A 22,240-nucleotide genomic window follows, 5' to 3' on the forward strand; every position below is an offset into this window, starting at 1 on the left:
GATTATGCTTTCAGTATGACCATGCTGAACAATAAAACACGCGAGAAAATACAAAGTCAAACTTTTCTTCTGAGTAGAGGTTAATGTAAAAATTTAAAAAATTTAATGTAACTTAAATTAGCCTATAACTCTATGTTGCTTTAGTGTCATTAAAGACAGTAGTTTATTTATTTTTTAAATAGTAATAATGTAATTCTGTGTAAATGTATTCAGCTCTTCATGGCAGACACTTAAGAAATAACCTTTACACAAATGAAAGATTCCAAAGTTGAGTGAAATGACAAAAACTTACCTGGAGGGCAGCAGTGGTAGCAGACAGGTTTAGAGTGCTGGGTCTTTGTCCAGGTTTACTGGTCTGTGAGTTATTAAAGTGAGCAGGAGGTGTAAGTTAACATCAAGTCCATCATTGCAAGCTAATATATGCACACTTATATATACAGGTAGTCCTCGACTTACGACGTTGATCCATTCTTACGCGGCGTCGTAAACCGAATTTCGACGTAAGTCGGATCATACGTTCATATAGTACTGTACCATAATAACAGAACAGTACTGTACTGCAAACACTTAGCCTATCCAAACAACTATCCTAACACTGTACCCTACATAATTATCAATAAACATAAGTACAGTAAAATATTGTGCAGTACAGTACATGACTTCCGCCACACGTGGAATGAGGCGCACGTACAGTTTGACTTACAACGCTAAACCTCGTAAGTCAGAATGAGCGTCGTGTAAAGCGTCGTAACCACAAAACGACGTAACTCGAGACCGTCGTAACCCGAGGACTACCTGTATGCAATACTAATGAACAAGCCATGGTATGCTCATTCAATCACTCAACTTTCATAAACAAAAGTTTTTAAACAAAACTAACCAGTGTTTACTGTTTACAGATCAGCTGGCTGACATATATTGACATCTTTTTGCTTTCACTTGCAATATTTGAATGTTATTTATTTATAAGTTAACACATTCACAACACCTCGGTCATTGTTTGTCTCACAAATTTTGTTTCCTTGCACCCATTTTACACAATATTTTTTGAAAAAAGAACCTATATCTTCACTATTTCTGAGATGAGTTGAAAAAGAGAATCAGTTAGGGCTGCTCATTTCACAAAAGTAGCAGTAGGCCAAGATATTAATGGGAAGCAACATATAAAAGTGCTACAAATTTAAAATTTAATTTTACCTCCAGGAATGTTCTATTTTTATCAGAAGGTTAGAAATTTTAGCTGAAATTAGATTTTGCAATCACGACACAGAAAGCTAGAAGATTTTCTCATTACCAAATCTAACACTGAAATTGTACAGGTTTCACAAGTAAATGGAGAAAATCTAATAAACACCATTCCTGAATCAGATAAACTAAGTTGCTTCCCTTCATAATTTGACCTGCTGCAACCAAAATGATTCCTTTAGTGACCCATTTCAGCTGCAAACAAACATCTTGTTGATGAGCTTTAAATGTGCTAAGCTAAGAATTATTTTCAAATCCTATGGAGTTTACTCTTTGTGTATAAAACAAAACAGTTTCCTTAGGTGCGATTTGGTATATTTTGAGTCCAAATAAAGAAGCAAGTAAATATTTGATATGACAGACATCTGCATGCACACGCACTTGCACACACACAAGGATGCATGTGTGCAAACATGCTTGCACACATGCATGTCTTGAATATTTAAATTATCCAATAAGAAAGAAACTGAGAAATCATGGTTATTTCTCATAACCATACCAAAATACTAGGTTACAGTATGCTACTCTTTAAAAACAGGTCAACAACATTTTGACAAGATCAAAAAAAAAAAAAAAGAATTCCTAACATTTGGATGCAACTGAAAGGAAACTAAATATCATTAAATGTCAGAACAGCATCTCATAATAATCCCTATGACCAAAGTATTTATCTAAAAAATACTGCTTTGAAAATCCTTGTGGAGTTTTCTAAATAGAAGAAACCTAACTTGTCACAGATTAGTGTTAAGTTAATGGCATTAAAAAAAACCTTTATAAAGCAGTTTGCCTACATTTCTCTTTGTGTGCATTGAGTTAGTGAATGCTTGAACATGTGTGGCAGTCGTAGACTAAATTTGTGTGTGCAATTTTCCCACACCAAATAAAAAGTATTAATTTACCTTATTACATAAATGAGAAAAGTAAGATATAAAATCTTCATTACGACTTTTGTTAGTTTAAAAACTGATTTTTACAATAAAATAATAATAAATTGCTATAATATTGATTGTTGTGGAGGCTTCCAAGCAAACCTTATAATTATTTTAACTCAGATTAGCAAGGTTATATTCTAGTCTAGTCTTCCTGAAATAGTTATGAAGCAATGCATTTCTATCAAAAGCTATTTCGAGAATACTTTAACCTTACAATGGCATTTCAACCTTTAGAGCAATAGTGAGAAACATGACATTCTCTGCTTGAAAAAAAAATATATAATTGTTTACAGATATTAAATTAGATAAACTATCAAAAATCTTTTTTTGAAAAGATGAGCTGCCTTTGCTAGAAATCAAGTTTTTATATTTATACCCTAATCAGCAATACCCCTTGCTTCAGCTACAACTGGAGAAAGGGGAAGTGGGAGGATGATTATGAAATTATCGAAGACAAAACTAGTGGACAGAATGAATATTACAAAAATGAGCAGACTGATTAATCTAATGAACATAACATGACAGAGAAACAAGCCAGCAGCTTGTAAGTAGGAAAGTCATTTACCTAAAATATTATTTTTGCTGTGGTGCATTATAGTATGAAAATCTTAGTCCTTTAATGGCATGTAGCAGGAGAAAGCCCAATATAAAACAAGCATTGAAATGGTTAAATAAAAGAAGCTCCCCAACAAGCTAAGTCCCCGATGTATATTATTACAGAGAAAACCACTAAAACAAAATCAATCTGGGCATGCATGCAGCTCACTGACGCATAAATCTGAGCAAAATATTTTCTCTACAACAAAATGCTCCAACATAACAATCACTAACAACTTTCACATTTTCAACTATTAGAAGCCACCGTTGTCGCACTTTTTAACCAGCAGTGCAAAATGCACAAAACCATAACGATTTTAAGACCTTTTAAAAAAAGCAAAGAGACACAAACAAAATCGTGCCAATGAAACAGAAACATGTCACTTTTAACAGCTATGACCAGACTTGAGAACAGCAGATGACCTCTGGCTCAAAATGCAAAATGCAATAAATAGGACACTACGGCTAAACAGCCAACAAAAGCCACATTTGGTAGAGTTTATCTGTTTACAGAAATGTTGATGAAAAGTTATATGAATAACACATAGACACTACAGGTATTAGGACATTTAAAGCCATTAATAAGGTAAGACAACTTTGCAGATATACATTGTATGGTTTTAAATAAGCGATTCTATAAAGTGTAAAATAATGGTGTAAATGTTACTTTTACTGAAAAAACTATTTTTCATATTCTGACAGTATTCGTAATCTTTCTTTTAAAGTGCTTTTGTTCTCTTTATTGTATGTTGTAAAGCCAGCAACAGTTTTTCAATCCACACAAAAAAGATTTTACTCTAATTCTATTCTTGTGAAAGGTATTAAACACACAAAATGAAGCATAGTATTCAAAGAATACTGCAGCATTTTTTAAAATGTACTATGTCAAGAAAAGTGCTTGCTACTTTTTCCCCCAGCTGATTTTGCAATTTTCTTTTAAAATTTTGCACTGGAAAATATATCAGACTGACAAAATGTGAGATAACTTTTGTAACCTTTGAGTCTGCACAAGAGGTGTGCTTCATGTTATAAGCTAAAAGAATTATTGTCATTGTAAAAAATACACACAACTAAAAATTACAAATCATTTAATAAACAGAAATTTATGAATTTTTTTGCCAGAATGAAAATGATGAATGAGTTCCAATTTAATAATTAAGAGTAAAGGAAGCAAAATATGTGAGTGCTTCACAATTTAAAAGCTATAAACAAAGAGTGAACTCTACTCATAAGAACATCTGCAGCATCTCCAGAACATTAAATTCTCCTGAATTTCCTGCTCTTGAATTTTCAATGACTTATAAAATAAAGTTACATGTTTACTTCATTATGCAGATCATGTTTAACGGAAATGGAGCAGTGCTAGAATGTTTTCCCTTTACTATCTTAAGGTGTTAAGGTGCCGGTTGAAACAAACATCAAACACAAAAACCAGTTAGTGATGCCACATCAAGTCTGGCAACAAAAACTAGATTGGAAAAAGTACAAAGCACTGCTAATTATATCAATAAAAGACTGAATGCTCTTGCATGTAACATCTAATGTAAGGATATTATGTTCTTAAACTGGTCAGTTAGAGCACATTTAACAACCACATAAAAATGTTGCAAACCTACTTGGCAAGAAACTGAGAAGTGAAGATCTCTTGACGTGACAGAATGAGCTAGTGTTGCTACAAATGGCATTCTACTACAACAAAAGTACACTTAAGGTGAAGAAAGCCACTGCTTAAGTGTAATGCTTACATTTTGTATGCAAACCACATAAATACTACAAGATAGAAATTTAGTTATTTATAATCATTTATGATAAGAAAAGATATCTGTTGAGACTGTTAGCAACACACACTAATCAAAGCTGATATAGACACTACAGTCAACCAAACAGGTGGATGGTTAGCATGTATCAATGGCATGCTATGGTATATGTCTCGAAGGTTACCCAAGGAACATTGTTTTCAATGTAGCAATCAGGGGTCATTTGATGTGTTCAAGTCTGGTCTTATTCAATGGCAAATAAAACAGCTAACATCTCTTTTCTGTCTGCTGCAATAATCTGGCTCAAACTTATGACATTTTACTAGAAAGATATTTAACTTCAACAGCTCAATTCCTTTATTACATGCACGCAAAATTGGAATAAAATGCTTTGAGGAAACTTTGAAGGAGAAATTGCAAGTTCTTCTCATTTAAAAAAAAGAAACCCCTGAATTTTGGCGGTGATTTAAAAAAAAAAAAAGCAATCCACTGCAGCATGATTATATTAAGAAGACGAATGTGCACTTGAAACACGAAACATCAGGACCAAAGTAGGTCGCACTCTTTAATCCACCATAATTTCACTTTTGGAAATTTCTTATTATACTCAGTCTTAGCCATGTGTGGCATCATTCTTTTGTCATTGTTGAGCCAGATGGAACAAATGCAGCAACAGGAAACAGGTTACGGCAAAAACGAGCATAAGTGAAGCTGCATATACCTGATTTGCCAAGGATGTTACGCCCAATCTTACCCGGCTGCGGCTTACGCTACTGGCAGAGGAGCTGATTGAGCTGACCGACTCCTGGCTGCCAGAGCGCTCACGAGCTGAGCGAAGTCCTGAAGTGAGTGAGCGAGACTGAGGACTCGGGGTGCTCAGTGACATGGCCCCAGCCAATCTAGTGATTTTGTGCACTGGGGCAAACAGCCCATGCATGGCTTTACAGTCAAAGTAGCTATGAACAGAAGGAGGAAGAAGTGACACAAAAAGAAAAAAAAAACAACTTGTGAAGTGAAACAAAATTTGGCTGTTTCATTCAGATTAAACTTTGACCACTCATAATGTAATGTATAAATATGTGCAGTCCCTTCACAATACATATGCAGATGTTGCATATTCAATAATTTTTACTCCAAAACAATGTAAACAGGGACAAAATCCAACATTTGACTAGGTGAACCATTTGTGAATGCAGTTAATCTCTTAACACAGAAATAGGAAGAAGCTGGTTTGAAGATCTACATTTTTTTGGGGGGAAGTAACTTTCTTTTAAAGAATAAAAACTATGACAAGAAGAGGACACAGGCCAAGAAAGATGGTAACATTTTTCTTCATTTTGGAACCTATTTCATACACCAAAGTTATTTTTCATCAACATAAGTTATGTTTATTTATTTCTATTCATATTTATTCATGTCACTGCGTGACCAGCCAACAGGACTAGACATTGCAATCAGCAAATATTTCATGTAATACCGCATCCAAAAACTATTTTTTAGACCTGCCATTAGGCTATACACAAATTCCTTTGAATTTACAAGTGATGTTTCACAATGGACGGAGATAGGTACAGTTTATTTTGCTTACTTTAAACACTGGCTATAATTTTGATTTGTCCTCCTGTCACGTTCAATTTATTTTTCATGACTTTTTTTTAAATGCTAAAAATTTACCATTTACTTAAATATCTATTGTGAAGGATAAGGTCACAAAGCCTATTTCCATTAAAAAACTAAATTGATCTAGCATCAAGCCCTCAAATTTGATTTTAATTTAAACTGGCAGTAGTCACATAATGCCAAAACTCAACTTTCTGAAGACAGTAACAATGTTCACTACACTTTTCCCCTACATTTGCCAACCCTTCTTTCATCATTTTACAAATCACAAAAGCTAATGAAACTTGAGTGTTTTTTAAAATCGTACCGTTTGCCTGCAACAGCACCATCATTTTTTCCCAGAGCCTCATCAAGCTCCACTCCTGCCCAAACACCCTTTGCAAAGTCTGTCTCGCCAACATACTTCAGAACCCCTGGCTTTGACCCACTGACCAAAACTCGGTCACCAATTTTTAGCCCAGGTTTGACACCAGCTGAAGAAGAAGAAGGAGATGGAGAAGTCTGGTGAAGGTTAGTAGTAGAGGTAGGAGGTGAGGCCTTGTGTAGGCTTGAGGAGGAACCGGAGGGGGCTCTGCTGCCCCCTAACCCTAGCCTGGGTGTGGTAGGCCTTGCTGTAGGAGATGTAGCTGCTGATCCATATGCAGATACACCATTTGTAGCAGGTGCCTGAAAAAATGAGAGAACAAATCACTTTCCCAAAAAAATACTTGAAACCAAGGAGAACTCAAATAGCATAAAGGTTTTTGCAGCAAACTACTCACTCTCACTGTCTCTTCCACTCACTGGTTCTATCTTAGACCTCTCAGTCTCTCTCACTCAGTCTCTCTCTCTCACACACACACATATATATGTTGACTTAATCCTAAATTCTTATTCAATCCCATCTTCAGCGATTGGTTGAAAGAATTAATGTCAAGGAAAATAGACAAACCTGGTTTGCAACTGTGTTTATAGATTGTGTGCTGGTACTATTGCTTGCAGAGTCACTGGCCTGTGACTGCTGTTGTGTTTTTGTCAGTTTTGACAACCGTGAAAACACCCCACGCTTCACCTCACACTGAGATCAAAGACAGATGTGAAAACATGATTGTCAGAATAGGATTCACTAAGACTGATTTTTACCTGCAAGGCTTTCAGATGAAAAGCTGTTTCTAAATTCACATTAAAAATGCTGTAAGAAAATGTGTAAAAAAGTTTTTAACATGGCACTTCCTTTTCTTTCTCTCCCACTCATGCTCTCATGCATGTTCGCATGCACTTACACACCCACACACACTCTTTCTCCTTGAAATGTACAGGCTGCCAACAAGAAAGAAAGCATTGATGTTTACCTGGAAATACCTGATACCCATGACACTACCATCATTTTTGCCGACAGGGTCATCTAGAACAACACCTGCCCACTCGCCAGGAGCAAACTGTGTATCCCCAATAAAAGCAATGATGCCTGGTTTACTTCCACCAACCCAAACTCTGTCACCAATTCTGAAATCATCACCAATTATGATGCTGCTACTATCCGACTCAGGGCCTGAAAAAATGACAAACAATAAGGATATATTAGGAACAAATTCAAAAAATATTTCTAAACAAGAACTGGTACCGTAATATAGTAGATTATTAGTAATAGAACATATATATATATATCATCACATAGTTTATTAAAATTATTACTCCATTTTAAAATAATCTGGATAATTTCAGAAATATTTAAATGCAATTTAAAATCATGCTTTAAGAAAGCAAAAATGTCCAAACCCTAAGAGGTTTATAATATGCACTAACAAATGCAATGAAAAATTATTATTTGCACATATATATGTGAGGTTTTAAAGAAATCTAACAACACCTGTATCTGAGATTTAAATAAAAAATAAAGGAAAATACTTTGTCGGAAGACCTTAAAGCCTGCTGGCTGTATTTTTAATACAATAAGAGATACATGCTTTGTTTTTCAGTTGAAAAATAAAATTCACCAAAATTCTGAACGTCTCACATCTCCACCTAACATCTTTATGTGTACGTATGTGTGAGACAGAAAGAGCATATAAGTATGCAAATATGTATACATATGCAGACAAGCACATGCCAGTTTATATACATGTGCATGCAAATACATATACTTTACACATTTATGTGCACACATGCATACGTGTATGCGCGCACACACATATAAAAGTAATTTTACAGTTCTGATATAAATGGAAGGTATCAATGTAACTGGCTTTGGGAAGATAAGCTGCCATTAGCAAGGAATTGGAGCTAAGCAGGCATGTGCTTCTCTGAAGAATCCATAATAGCTTTTTTCATACATAAGCAAAAAGCTCCTGATTTCCTTGATATCACTTCTTAAAAAGACCAAAATCCTCAAAAATTTTTCATCCTTCACGAATTTATTTAGTGTATCATCTTATCTGTCTCTTGTCTCTTTATCAAAGGAAACTTTCTATCTTTGATCACTCTATCTCTACTAAATTAACAAGAACAAAATTTCTCTCTAGTACTCAACCAACAAATATTGAACAGATACTATGAATGTCTGAAATTATTTATTTCTAGCAAAAATGTCCTTCACCATCATGTTAAGAACTTAATTTAAAAATATGAAGAAAATTACAACTGTCAGAACTATTAACACATATTAATACCCAAATTTTATTTTAGCAGACACACTCTTTCTCACTGAGGGATACACAAGTCACCTCGTAGTAGCGGTAAAATCTCGGCAGCGTATCTCTCTGCTGAAGACGAAGTAAGCCCAGCAGCACGGGCACTTTTTGCTATTGCGTCTTCAAACACATGCAGGGAGGGGCAAAAACCAAACCAATCAAAGGAAAAGCAACATAAGAAAGTCAAAATAGGTAATTACAACAAAAGCAAGAAAAATGGTGAAAATAAATTTAAGGGAAAAATGCAGATTGCAAGACAAAGGAGAAAGAAAGCAAAAACCAAAAGCAAAAGGCAGGGAGGATAAAAATAAAACAGTTCCTCTATTAATGATGCCTTACTAAATTTATATTGTCAAAATCTTCAGTCTTTTTGCATTAAGAGGTTTGCATCTTGTCCAACATTTACTTATTTGCACAAAAAATCTTTTCATCTGCAGTTAGGGTACTTACCAAATTTTGTAATAAAATTATGTTCAATTTTCTCCAGTAAATGCTTTATATTTCTTTGTACACATTATAGCACTCTGGCAATATGAAAGCATTTGCTCTATTTTGCAATGCACATACACAAAAGCACTCCTCTTTATGCATGAATGTACTCTATGGATTTGAATACAGGCAAGTATGCACACATACCCACCATCCCATAAACAAATCTCTAAAACTGGCCATGATAATATTCTTGACCAACGCTGAAAGAGTTTTAAATGCTAATCTAGGGAAAAAGTAATGTGAACTACATTATATTACTTTTTAAAATAGATTAAACAAGACGCAAGAATCATAACTGCCTCTGCTTCCCTTCACCACAAGTGTTCCATGCAAAGGGTACTATGCTCAAAGGATGTGTTTGACAAACTGGAAAATAATATAATAGCTTAATGGAAAAAAAATATGGTTTACCTGGTCTTGTTAATGTTTCTTAACAAATGCACAGAAAAAGGTGAAAATAAATTTATTAAAACATGCAGGAAACATTCTATTTCAATAACATAGCCAAAAACAACAAAATAAGTTTACAAAACACTTGCTGTGTGTGAATAAAATTGGCTCATCAAGGAGATGAAGTGTAAAACATACAAAGCAAGCCACATCAGAAACTTACAACAACAAAAAAAGAGACAAGGAGAATGAATGTTTTAATAATTTAGCAAAGGCCACTTTTATTAGATGGATGTTTCAACAATTCAGAAATGCACTATTTTAACAGAAGAAAGAAACACCCAGAAGCTAAATTTGTAGCTTAAACATTTATGGATACAGCACAGAGCAGATGGTTTCAGGAAGGACAACTTGCTGTACACACAATTACAGCACATGCATTCTGCTGACAGCATTTATTTTAAAAAAAATAAAATTGGTGTTTATGCCAAGTCAAACAGCATTGGCTACATCATGGAAAAGCAGCCAGTCCTGCAAACAGGTGCCAGACGCAGATAAAGTATGGTATCAGAGACAAGATGTGAACACCGAATCCCCAGAGACACTGGCCTGGAAGAAAATGCTTAACCCGTGTCGCAACAAACCACCCCTGAACAATTTCAGCTATCATGAATGACCAGTGTATATGAAGGCAATAAAAATAAACCAGTTAAAACACACACATGCATACAAAAACCTATCAAACAAAAACTACTCAACAAAAAGCAAAGAAACATCTTTCTGACACTGGAAATTAATTTCTGCAATTTAGATCACCAGTTTTCACGCAGATTAACATTAAAACATGTATATTTACACTTGCATTCATATTCACATGCTTATTAATGCACTTTTAAGAAACTTCCTACTTTGTGCTTTGGCAGTTGAAGGAATGCCCGTTGGAATGCCCGACTTTGGAGTTGTTCCTGTTGCCGGGAGTGCAGAAGCTCGTGCGATCTTCGATGGGGCCTTTAGCCCAGAGGGTCGAGGTAGACTCATGCTTCCTCTTTTAACGGATTTTACTGTTTTATTCCACAATTTCCTAATGAAGAAACAACATAAATCAACAAAGCATGATATGCTGGAAATGAAAAAGTGGAGAAATATTTAATTTAATTAAGCAACTGCAACAAAGCAGAATGGACAATCATTATAGCAGCCGATCAAGTAAATGAACTAAAATAAAGAAAAACGGTCAATATCTTATAGCAGACATAAAAGAGACCAAAAAAAACAAAACAGAATGGACGAAGTTCAAATGTGATACGTTGTACTTTTCAAAAGCACTAGCTGTACAACAGCCAAAAATTAACCATTCTTTCAATAAATAAATGTAGTATTTTAAAACAAATTCCTTCTCTTTCAAATTCCTACTGAGCAGAGGTTTAATCCCAGTTAGGTATGGATACAATGGGCCCAACCCAAACCTCACAAAACTACACAATGTTTGTGACTGGACACGTTTGCCCAAGCTCATGCTAGCACCTGCACACTGAAACTGGGAGTCTAAATGATTGCAAAAGCAATTTTCAAAGCAGTTACCAAACCTAGCCTGAGGTAGAAAGAAAAAAGTGAAGAAAAACCTGGTGCCTGAATATCATTAGGCATGACTCAAAGAGAGATAGAGGTGAGAAACTGGCTTTTGTCTGCTTCACCTCCAAGAATTTTTTTTCTCTTTACCAGTCTTTCCTATTACCCAATGTTTTAGAGTGTAGATATTTGATTGCTAGAAATGTGTACACGTGTGTGGATAAGCGTGAGAAAATGACACAGCACACGTACCAGCCTTATTCTTTCAGAAATCTTTGGTTCTTCTTACAATCAATGAGAAAATCTTTCCAACAGTAGTGACTTTCCTATTCCTAAACTATAAATTTTATAGCCATTTTTTAAATAGCTCATCTGATTTTGTTGTTGTAATAAAACAAAGACAGTAAAGACAGTAGCAAGATTCCATGCTTCTCATCACTGGAGGAGCAATCAGAGCTCTCCCATAGGTCATGCTCTCTCCAGGTGCCAGGCATTCCATCTTGAGAATAGAGTGAAGAAAACACCAGTGGTATTCAGCCACAGTTTACAGCACGTGAAAGCAAAAGTTTCACACAGGATGATGCCTGGCAGTAGGCAGAGAGAACCAATGCTGAAGCATAAAAAGCACATTCCTTCTGACAGCATGGATTCCCTGCAAGAAGATGGTATGAAAGCATGCTGCTAAACGCTCTGACTTTATAAAACTGCTAGGACTCAATGAGATGCTAAACTGCTATTCACCATTGTGTATCCTTAAAGCAGTGAAGTGTTGAATCACAATTTGCTACAAATGAAGCCTTTCATTTCTTGGGTTGTAGTCTGTTATTTGATGTGACAGTACTTTTCACTGGTTTTCAGGAATAAAAACTAACCCATGATCTTTAGGTAAGAAAAACAAAATATTGCATACAACATGCAATGCTAGCAGTCTGTAAGGCAGTGTTTTCTTGGTACAAAACACAAATTAACAGATTCAAATAAGGTTGCAAAATAATAACTTTTAGTGGGTTAACTCCCCATCAAGCATCAATATACAAACACAAACTCTTGCTATTTCTATTTTCTTTGTATGCTATCAACATAAAAAAGACAAAAGAAACTTTTTATAGAACAAAACATAATACCTTTTCCACAGGTTTAACAGCCACATTTTGAAAGGCCTTTTTTTAAAGTAATATTTAAAGCATTTTTTTCACCAAGTCAACTTACAGTAATCTAAAAATAAAGTTAACAAAATAATTATGTTAAAAAAAATGCTTACATAAAACATCACTAAATTAAAATGCTTAACAGTATTTTGCAAGGAGAATAAAAACTGTGTGTGTTGGGGGAGGGTAAGAATTTATTACACTGTACATCCATGACACTTCCATTTCCTTATATCTGCACACCATACATTTGTGGTTTTCCCTATTTCTGAACTATGCACACACCAATAAACATGCACAGAAAAGTACTTTAAAAAACCCAAATGCCTCACCTTTGTCGCGTTTACCTCTTTAGTTCTTCTAATTGGATCATTACCCTCACCCAGTCTGAAACAAAAACATTTCCACACTCCTTATACAACTCACACACCAGCATGCTCTTTTGATTTCCAACAATACTACTAAAATACAAAGGTCAAAACAAAACAAAAAAAAACTTTGTTCTTAAAACTTCTCAACTTTATGTCAGACTGAACTTTGGCATGACATCATTTTTGATATTATGATGATAAGATTGTTGTGAATGAATGACTGATATGTTTTGAGAGATTACTGTGGTATGAGTGCTTACTAGAAAGATTTCTGTAATAAATGTTACTCTTTTTTTCATGATAACTGATACTGTCAAAATAAAGATATTAAGAGAATATATGACACTACACACATGAATTTAAAAAAAAAAAAGGACACTGATTAGTACAGAACAACTTTTGTGTATTACTTTCAGATGTATATGCACAGATGGCTGCACATATACATAAAAAATATATATTTAAACATTGTATTCAGGTATCTCTCACACATAAACAAAGCCTGCACATAGCTGTAGGAGGGAAAAGAAGGGCCAGTGGGGCAGAGAAGAATGCAGGACTGACAAAACCCATAAGGCTGCTGAGGGCAGACAGTGGAGGCAAAAAGCAGCTGCCTGGAGCATTAGACCACATCAAGAGTAGGTAGCTGAGGCAACTGGCAATCATTCCAGGTGCTGTACCGCTGGGGAGCCTCAGGGCTCCCATTTTTTTACCCAAATATCAACATATGTTTCTAGCAATCCTATCCTAACCCTCTTGTAACAGTAGTTGTTGTAGCAGCCACATGCCACAGTGTGATGCTTAACAGTAAACTCGCATGTCACTATAGCACTAAATGATTTTTAATCCCTGCTGTTTTCTTAATATACCCGCTAATTAAAGCATTGCTTTCAAACAAACAATCCTACATGCCTCTCACAAATAGGCAAGGATATCGTGCTTTTCCTTTTGTCAAGCAGGCTTCTTTGGCTAAGACAACACCTGAGTGCAAAAAATGCTGGATGTAGTGCTTCAAAAAGTATTGGTAACTTTTAACAATACCAATGAATAGCTGAATTCATGTAGTGATTCTAATGTGTACTGTAAAGATAAAGACTCTCTCTTTTTTCCCACATATACACACTCTCTCTCTCTCTTTCAAGAAAGCCACATCCATACAAAGAAATGGAAATGTCTGCAGGTTATTTTATGCATATATAACCACTATTTTAAATGCCATCAACTGCAAGTTCTGTGTTAGAATAGCTGCATGAATCTAGTTCAACATAGTGCATTATCTGTTTACACATATTTTAAGAAACAGCTATTGGACAACGCCACATTAGTTAAGCACTAAGAAGCTTGATATGTTTGCATACCATTTTGCTAGTAGGACTGGCCATTTTGACTAACCTGATTTGTTGCTGCATTCAACTTTAACACACAAAAAAAGTATTATGGGTTGAAAGTCTACCCACTGTTTATAGTGTCACTGTCATTAAAATGACAGCTCTGCTGCATATATCTTACCTGCACTGCCTATACAATAGCACAAGGACTTTAACCAGAGTTTCTCAAAGATAAAACCACTGCACATATCTGACTCCTCCTTACATCTAACACTTTTATGTCCTTAAGCTACAACAGGGCCCTAGATGATTTAACCAAGTGACTGGGACTGGTGAGTCATACCAGAAAAAAATTTTGTGAGATAAAATCCTTAACACATGCATACACTTATTGATCAGACGTGTATTTTGCCTGCTTACAAAGCCAAAGGTACAACAGGTTGAATGAAGTCATAAGTACTTCATATCTATTCTGTGATATATGCAAGAAACTTCTCCCGATTTATTACAAAAATGCAACACTGAGTAATGTTTATTCTTTCTGAAATTTTAATACATATTTAATTAAAGCTAAAGGATAAAGGAAAATTAAACAAGTACAGAAAGTCTGATCATACCTGTAAACAAAGTGCAAAATACTAAAGACGGTCTTAGCTGTGCCCATACTTTCTGCTTAAATTTGAGTGTGAGAGAAAGAGACAAAACAACCTCAGCATCTTTTATATTCTTCAAATTAACTGGAATATATTTTCCTCCATTTTCATTTTACCTTTTCATTTATTCTTTGCTCAGGATGTGCTAATACAATACCTGAAGGCTAGGTTATTATATTAATGCTTGAATGAAACTTTTGATATCAGGTATGAATTGACAATACCTTAGTTCTCAACTCATATTTTCCTTAACTATACAAAACAATATTCTACAAGGACACTGCAGTAATGTGCACTGCTGGTAAACACGTAAGTTATACATGGTTACACTTTGCATTCTACTTTTGAATGTAGAATCCTTAGCATTGTTTAAAACCTTGTTATTATTATTATAATAAATGTCCCATTATTTGCTTGAGTTAAATGCATGCTGTGCTATTGCAAAACTGAGAAAAAAATTCAATAAAAATGCAATGTAAAGCCTTAATTACTGTTTATTGTGAGAGGTCATAAACAAAAAAGGGACCTACACTGATGAAAAATTATGGACAAAGTACATTAAATATGATAAAAATTGTAAGTACTGGCTATGAAGAGAAGATGGCACCTACATCAGCATTATTTCACCATCAGCCTTTGTAAAACCTGGACCACTTCCAGTCAAAAGACCACATAAAGCTGTGCTTATGTTTCTAGAAGTTTCACTATAATGATGTGTCTTATCCAACAACCTTAGCCTTATGGCTTCAGGCTTGATTCTCCGCATTCTTGGGCTTTTCTACATGGATCTAATTACCTTTCAGATTTCAGATTTGCTTTTTTTATCATCTGCTTCAGCTGATGTACATTTTTTATGTCAGCCTTGCCATTTTGGACTACTGTGATAACTTAAAATGAGACTGACAATATCAACACAGAATCATGGCGTGCTCCACTGATCCTAGATTTCTGCCTTCCAGCCATGGAAATTGTTGTGGGTCTGCACTAACCTCTCACTAGTGATCTATTTGATCATTTTGCTCAATCTGACTTTGTTCTTTGCCTGTTCCTTGCATCAATGTTACATTAAAGACAAACTCTTGGATTTAGGCAACAATACCCCATCTGACAATATCTGATGTCTTTCTCTCATTATTGTCATGTCTCCTGACATGATATTGCTGTCTGCTGCTATCGCGTGTTTGCCTGCTATCAACTGCATTGTCTACAGCAATGGCTTCAACCAAAGGAACATAAAAGGCATTCAGGGACTGTGATCAATGAACCATATTACATTTGACACTAAGCCCTCAGTCTTAATCTTAATCTCTCTCTTTTCATCCACCTAACAAGACTATAAAAGTAATAACATTTAGTTTCATGATAACTTATTTAGTGTTATTTATGGTATGTGCATAGGGATTGTCTACAATAATTCATTAAGCTGTGGACATATCTCTATAATGTGTGTTTCTGGGAAGGGGTTGGTGCATAAAACATAGTTTTTCTCGTAAAAAATTATGCAGTGTACAAGTCTAATTATGTAAATTAGGTCTGGCCATACAAAGAATCCAGCTAAAGTGTGATATTTTATCATTTATCAGGTTCTTGAAAAGAAGAAGCAAATACATTTATCCATCATTCTTTGCATCGTGTGTGTGTGTGGGAGTGTGCCTCTAGGTAGTGATATGCCGGCTAAACAACACATTGGAAACAACTATAACACATTCACAAACGACTAAAATGAATCAAAACATAAATATTTTCGTTACCTAGTACATGTGTACTTCAACATTTTCTCTCTATCGACAAACGCATTTTGTTATTTCCTGAGATTAGTGCCAGATTTCGGCAAGTCGCCAATTTACACGTCTTACTGTTTATTGACAGTCTACTCCCCATAGGTGCAACGGGCAGAATGTATTTCACACCATTAAGAAACAAACATCTCACAGATACAAAAGCGACAGAGCACTTTTGATGTCCATTACGTAATTTAAAGTAAATATCTTGCAGTCTGCTTAATAATTCCGTGTATGACTAATCCCAACACTGTTAACAACAATACTACTGGCCCCCATTACTCCGAGTTATCTGCACTTGAAATGCCATTTCCACAATCAAACAACACGTTCGGAAGCAGAAGTGGTAAATACATTTTCAAGCAGTGTGACAATCATAGACGATTTCTCTCAATTTAAGCAGAAACGACTTACCAGTCTGCTTTCTGAAGCTAAGAAACGCATAGCTCTTCCTTCTGCTTATCGTTTTGCAGCTCCTCGGCAATGGCTGCCACTGAGTCATGTGCGCATGTGCAGACACTTTCCCAAAATAAGGAGGTGAGTTATGCCGGGCGCATATCGTATGACTTCAGCCAGCGTGGGAGAAAGTGTTGTTATTGTTGTTATTCTTGCTGCTGTTAATGTGTGTCTGTGTGAGATAGAGAGAAAGAGCTTCGACCTCCAAGACTGGCCAGTTGAACATGCCATCTACACTTTTTTTCATACGCCATTTTTTTTACCACTGCGGAATTCCCACGGTTTTATATACACACACCCCATTTAAGATAGTAACTCCACAAAATTCCTAATTGACGAAGTTCTCGATGAATATGAATACTAATATAGAAATAAAATACAAATGCCTAGAGAGCAACATAATGTACATACTCTCAATTTGTGTTCGCATGAGAGAATCCATGTGGGGCTTTGAACTGTCATGTTGGCGTTCTATGGAGTTTTTATATTGATTGTGCACCAATATATATATAGGCGATGGCTATTAAAAGAGCACTCAAAGTTCACTCAATACTTTTTATATAGTTATAGTTTTATATGGGTATATATAAAGTTGGTCCCTGTTTCATGTACACCATCGTGAATTCGTGTACCTCTCCGACCGTGTGTGGGATGGAGATTGTTTGAGATGCATATACTGTACATGTGAAATACGTTCACAGAACGGCTGTGAATAAATACTTCAAAAAAAAGTAAGGTGGAGATGTTATTTTGCCTTCACACGAGCAAATAGCGACATGGACCCTAATTTTGAAGATCCCACCAAAATGTGAACCTCCCACCCCATCCGTCGGAATGAACAAAGGAACAATTACATATAGCTTTCTTGATCAATATTGGCTGATGAAGCATATGGTGGTCTAGAAGTCCTATATCCTTCTAAATCTTGTTTTGAATTCGTTTCTTTACCAAGTCGGACAGTATACTCTCCCCCTCTACCCTTCACACACACAACACTGCTAAGCCAAATACTTTGCGGTACTCGGGCATCTAGCTGTTCAGTATGCACGCCTTCTGCGTTTTAAACCCTTTGTTCTTACAACTTTCTTTCTCTGTTTTGCGTTCTCTAGTTGGCAAAGCAACGTCGTGAAGCTGATGGCTTCAAGTGGAGTACGTTTAGTGCCTCTTGTGCTAATTGCTTCTTTCAGAAAGTATAGCATCTACTTGCAGAAACACGTACATACACACACAGACCGAGTGTCTCATGTCAACAGTCATGTCAAGAACGTCGTGGGTGGGTATGATTGATATAATTTTATGGCGGTATATGCTTCAATATATTACAGTTTGCATTGTGTTCAGTTTAGTTCGACACTGAAACATAAGCTAATTCCTTTTTCAGAATCAGTAGGACAGTTCATTCACGGAAGTCAGTCACACTGTATAATGTCGGTGTGCGCACAGCATCTGAATCAGCGAACTTTTACCTAAACAATTAAACATTCATCTATTGTTTGAAGAATGTTAGTGTGCGCGTGGTGTCACAGCACGAGCGTACGTGTGTGATATGTCATGCCAGATCATCGTCTAGTAGCAAGTTTTATCTGGCGAACGGATCGACTCAGGGTTATTTTCCCAAACCTGAATGACCCCACTTGCCCTTCTCGAAAACGCTTTTAGAAACATCGCAGGACGGTCAGAAACTTTCATACTCAAATACCCAAGGACACGTTTACGTCATCAAGTCTACAGCCAATTAACGGATTTGACTGGGTTACCCGTGGATACAGAGACGTCATTATTTATTTTATTTTATTATTATTTTTTTTTTTTTTTTTTTTTTTGCTGTACATGGGGACGTTTGTATCTGTGTCCTCTACCTCCTTCCTGTGCCGTGTCGTGTAGTAGGTACAACGTAACAATGTATATGTCATGAGTTTTCCTGGGTTCTGAATGTATCCTTTGGCATTTCAGCGCGAAGCTCAAGCGGTTTCAACTGACATCCGTAGTCCGTTTCCGCGTATCCTTTTGTTTCGTGCTAGTTTCTTCTTCTCTATCTTAATTTCTGCCCCAGCTGCACGTAAAGTTGTTTTTTTTTTTTAATCAGGAGAAGGTCGGGCTGTTATTATAAACTGTTTACTCACAACTTGATAAGGGTAGAACCTCGTGCAATGACGCAACCAAAAGAGTAAACTGACGGGAAGCTACTTCAAGGAGGGGACTGGTTCAAATGATTTCTTTTGTAGATGAGTGGCTTCTTTCTCTCAGACAGACACAAGGTTTGGTTGCATTCAAAGCAATGTTTATAAATTATTTTTCAACTTTTACCTTATGTCATTTGTTTAATTTCTTTGTGATGATACATATTACCGAATTTGTGAGTTCAATTATGAAAGAGAAGCGTTCAAGTACATAATAAATAACAACAGCAAAGCACAGTCAGAATGAGCAACTATTTCAACTGGAGTCTGCCTTCCGGGGGTTTCCAAAAAGTGACATCACGCAATGCGTCCGTCTGGTTGAGGTTGAGTCATAGGTAAAAGGTAATCGAACACAGGTGTTAAACAGGACAAAAAAATTAAACAAAACAAACCCCCCAGACAACGGGAATGTTACATACATGTTTTAAACGCAACAGCTTGTTTATCCATCAAACACAAACTTGGCCCTGTGCCAGCACCTGCTCAACTGGCAGAAGCATTAAAAGTCTTCAGGATAAAGATCGCGCATCTCGTCGACTGCGAGAAAAGGTCAAAGTGTGCCGACGTTGTCGCCATTGAAGAAAGGCGGTTACTATGGCGGCGAGTTGAGGAATGCCATAATGTTACTATTTTTTTGTTAGATGTTAGTGAAAGGGCTGAGAAGTGTAATCAATGGCGTACTCTGACCCTTACTATAATAACTGGCAGATAAAACTGTTCTGCGCCTTTTTATTTTTTAATTTACGTAGTCTGTACTGTACTATCAGAGAAACCATTACATTCCTTTTTCCAACATAAACTTCATTCTTCTAATTCGCACGGTCGTCCATGATCTAATTAAAACAAGTATATATACTTCTGCGATTATTGTAGGATTTCAATGTTTCCCTCAATTTCACTGTCTTTAATTTCTACATATTTGGTGGGGGTGTGTGTGTTTCAGTAAGCTCTGATGGATGCATTTATTATTTTTCAGCATTGTAAGGGTGTACAGATTGTCTGCTGTTCTCTAGAACACATCTAAGAATTGGTTATTGGTCTCATCAAAACACAAAACTAAAGTAGCTTAGAAAATTATGCATTATGTTCATATTATCAACTTCTCTGTCATACACTAAGTAATACAGTTCTGTCCTTAAGCTGTTAAGGCCTGCCAGATCACTCTCAGACATTATTCTTGAACAAAAGATTTGTTATAGCAGAGCTTCTGCTAAGGCTAAATTCTTTGGGGTCCCAGGGACCCCTTCTTCAGATTTTTAAGGGGTCCCTGTTCTTCGTCCAAATTTGAATGGGACCCCATTGACGAAAATTGAAGGGGTCCTCCGAACTTTTAATGTGTACTGTACGCAATTTTTTTGCGTAAGCAGAAGCCCTGTATAGTAATTGTTTGTGGCTTCTAATAAAGCATGTTTGTTCTATGCTGACAATTGGACTTCTCATTAGATATCTTAGACTATATGCCACTAGTGCAAACTAAAAATATATCACACACACACACACACACGCATGCATACACACGAAACAAAAATAAATATTAGTTGATTTATTCATGAAGAAACACCTATTTAAACCAAGCTAACTGGTTGTACACAAATGTGTGCACATTGTCTATAGCTTTGTAAATTAGTACACTTACACTCCACAGGGTTAAATAAATATTCACATACAAAGTACTTAAGTATATAAACACTTGCACATTCTCTCTCTCTCTCACACACACACACACGTGCAAACAAACAGCACGCTGCTATCTGTTAGTAAATTTGATACCAGTTTAAGTAAAGCATTCAAATAATTTCAGAGCAGTAAACTTCAGTCTTCACCACATTATCACACTCCGGTTGTTCAGAATTATGATATTTGATAGTCTGACAGGACTCTCAGTTGAATAAGTCTTTCACAGATAATGTCACTTTTTGGTATACTGAAACAAAGTTTTCACAATCCTCTGTTATGGTTTTGGAAAGCAGTACTGCACTAATGTGAATCATAACGATTCAATAACCACTACAGAAAGCAAAGTTTTAAAAACGTCCCACCTTTATATTGTTATGCTTTACATATCATCTTGCTATTGTTTAAAAATACTTTTGCACTGACTTAAAGTAAAATTAAAAAAACAGGGCATAATTAATTTGTATATTTCACTTAATGAAGAAAAGAAGCTTTAATATTGCTAAACATTACTGCTGCAATATCTGTATAAAAGAAAGAGTAATTTATTTCTGAAGACTAAGTCCTATACACATTAAATAAACGTACTTTTCTTAAAAGCCACTCTGCATCTTCCACAGCTCGCATTATTATCTGTTTTATCCGCCCAACATCTGTTTCGTCTGAGTGACTGCGAAAACCCTGAAACAACAAAAGGGCGAAAACTCAACATGACTCCAACACGGACTTCTCAGAGGAAGTCAGTCTGGCATTGTCGTATTACACTTACAATTAAGTAAAGTTTTATAATATTCCTACTAATTTAGACGACGTAGAGCCCAAGTGAAGTCAATTAATTTTGTGGTTTCGGTAAAGTTCACGTCGTTGCCTTGTGAAGACCTCACAACGTACCTGTCGTATGTAACCCTTGTAATACGCTTGTGATTCGTTTGGTAGTTTTCTCACACATTTCAGAAGATGTCTGTATAACTGTATGGGAGTTTGTACAGCCATTAGTGAAGCAGACGCCGTTCAAGTTAAACGAAAGTTTTTCGCGTGTTGTGTGTTTTGTTTGCACCAAATATTATTTAGAGTGGTTTCCCTTGGATTGATGTTCTGTCAGGGTGTACCGATACCTCTCTCTTTTACGATACAATGGTATATCGATACACTTGAATCGATGAGGTTTCAAAACTAAATATCGTAGATTACGGTCGATTGAGCTAATCTGTAAATCTACATTTTTCACAAATAAGCGAACAGTTAACTCTGTAACAACGTTAACAGTTAACACTTTAACATAGAGCTCTTCGAAAAATTAATTGGAATCCGAAAAATCCGCGAACAATTAAGTCACATCGCTGTTTAAACCGCAGGGTTTAAAGACCAACCTATAACC

At 35.9% G+C, this 22,240-nt stretch overlaps 1 protein-coding gene across 7 annotated transcripts in view; it reads right to left on the reverse strand.

Moving 5' to 3' along the window:
* Positions 1-17,117, reverse strand: part of LOC112562327 (CAP-Gly domain-containing linker protein 1-like) — a 58,841-nt gene extending 41,724 nt beyond the window's left edge. For 3 of the 7 annotated variants that reach the window (XM_025235528.1, XM_025235527.1, XM_025235525.1), the window contains exons 1-10: positions 16,967-17,117; positions 12,752-12,806; positions 10,611-10,783; positions 9,724-9,741; positions 8,854-8,940; positions 7,483-7,682; positions 7,083-7,208; positions 6,459-6,817; positions 5,253-5,487; positions 293-355 (exon numbers count right to left, since the gene is read on the reverse strand). In XM_025235528.1, the coding sequence (XP_025091313.1) occupies positions 293-355; positions 5,253-5,487; positions 6,459-6,817; positions 7,083-7,208; positions 7,483-7,682; positions 8,854-8,940; positions 9,724-9,741; positions 10,611-10,740 (1,218 nt within the window). In that variant the 5' untranslated portion in view covers positions 10,741-10,783; positions 12,752-12,806; positions 16,967-17,117. The remainder of the gene's footprint in view (positions 1-292; positions 356-5,252; positions 5,488-6,458; positions 6,818-7,082; positions 7,209-7,482; positions 7,683-8,853; positions 8,941-9,723; positions 9,742-10,610; positions 10,784-12,751; positions 12,807-16,966) is intronic. The other 4 variants (XM_025235530.1, XM_025235529.1, XM_025235531.1 and 1 more) reach the window with 4 other exon arrangements.
* Between the last annotated feature and the right edge of the window lie 5,123 nt (positions 17,118-22,240).

The sequence above is a fragment of the Pomacea canaliculata genome, linkage group LG4, assembly GCF_003073045.1.
Source record: "Pomacea canaliculata isolate SZHN2017 linkage group LG4, ASM307304v1, whole genome shotgun sequence".
Classification (NCBI taxonomy): Eukaryota; Metazoa; Mollusca; class Gastropoda; order Architaenioglossa; family Ampullariidae; genus Pomacea; species Pomacea canaliculata.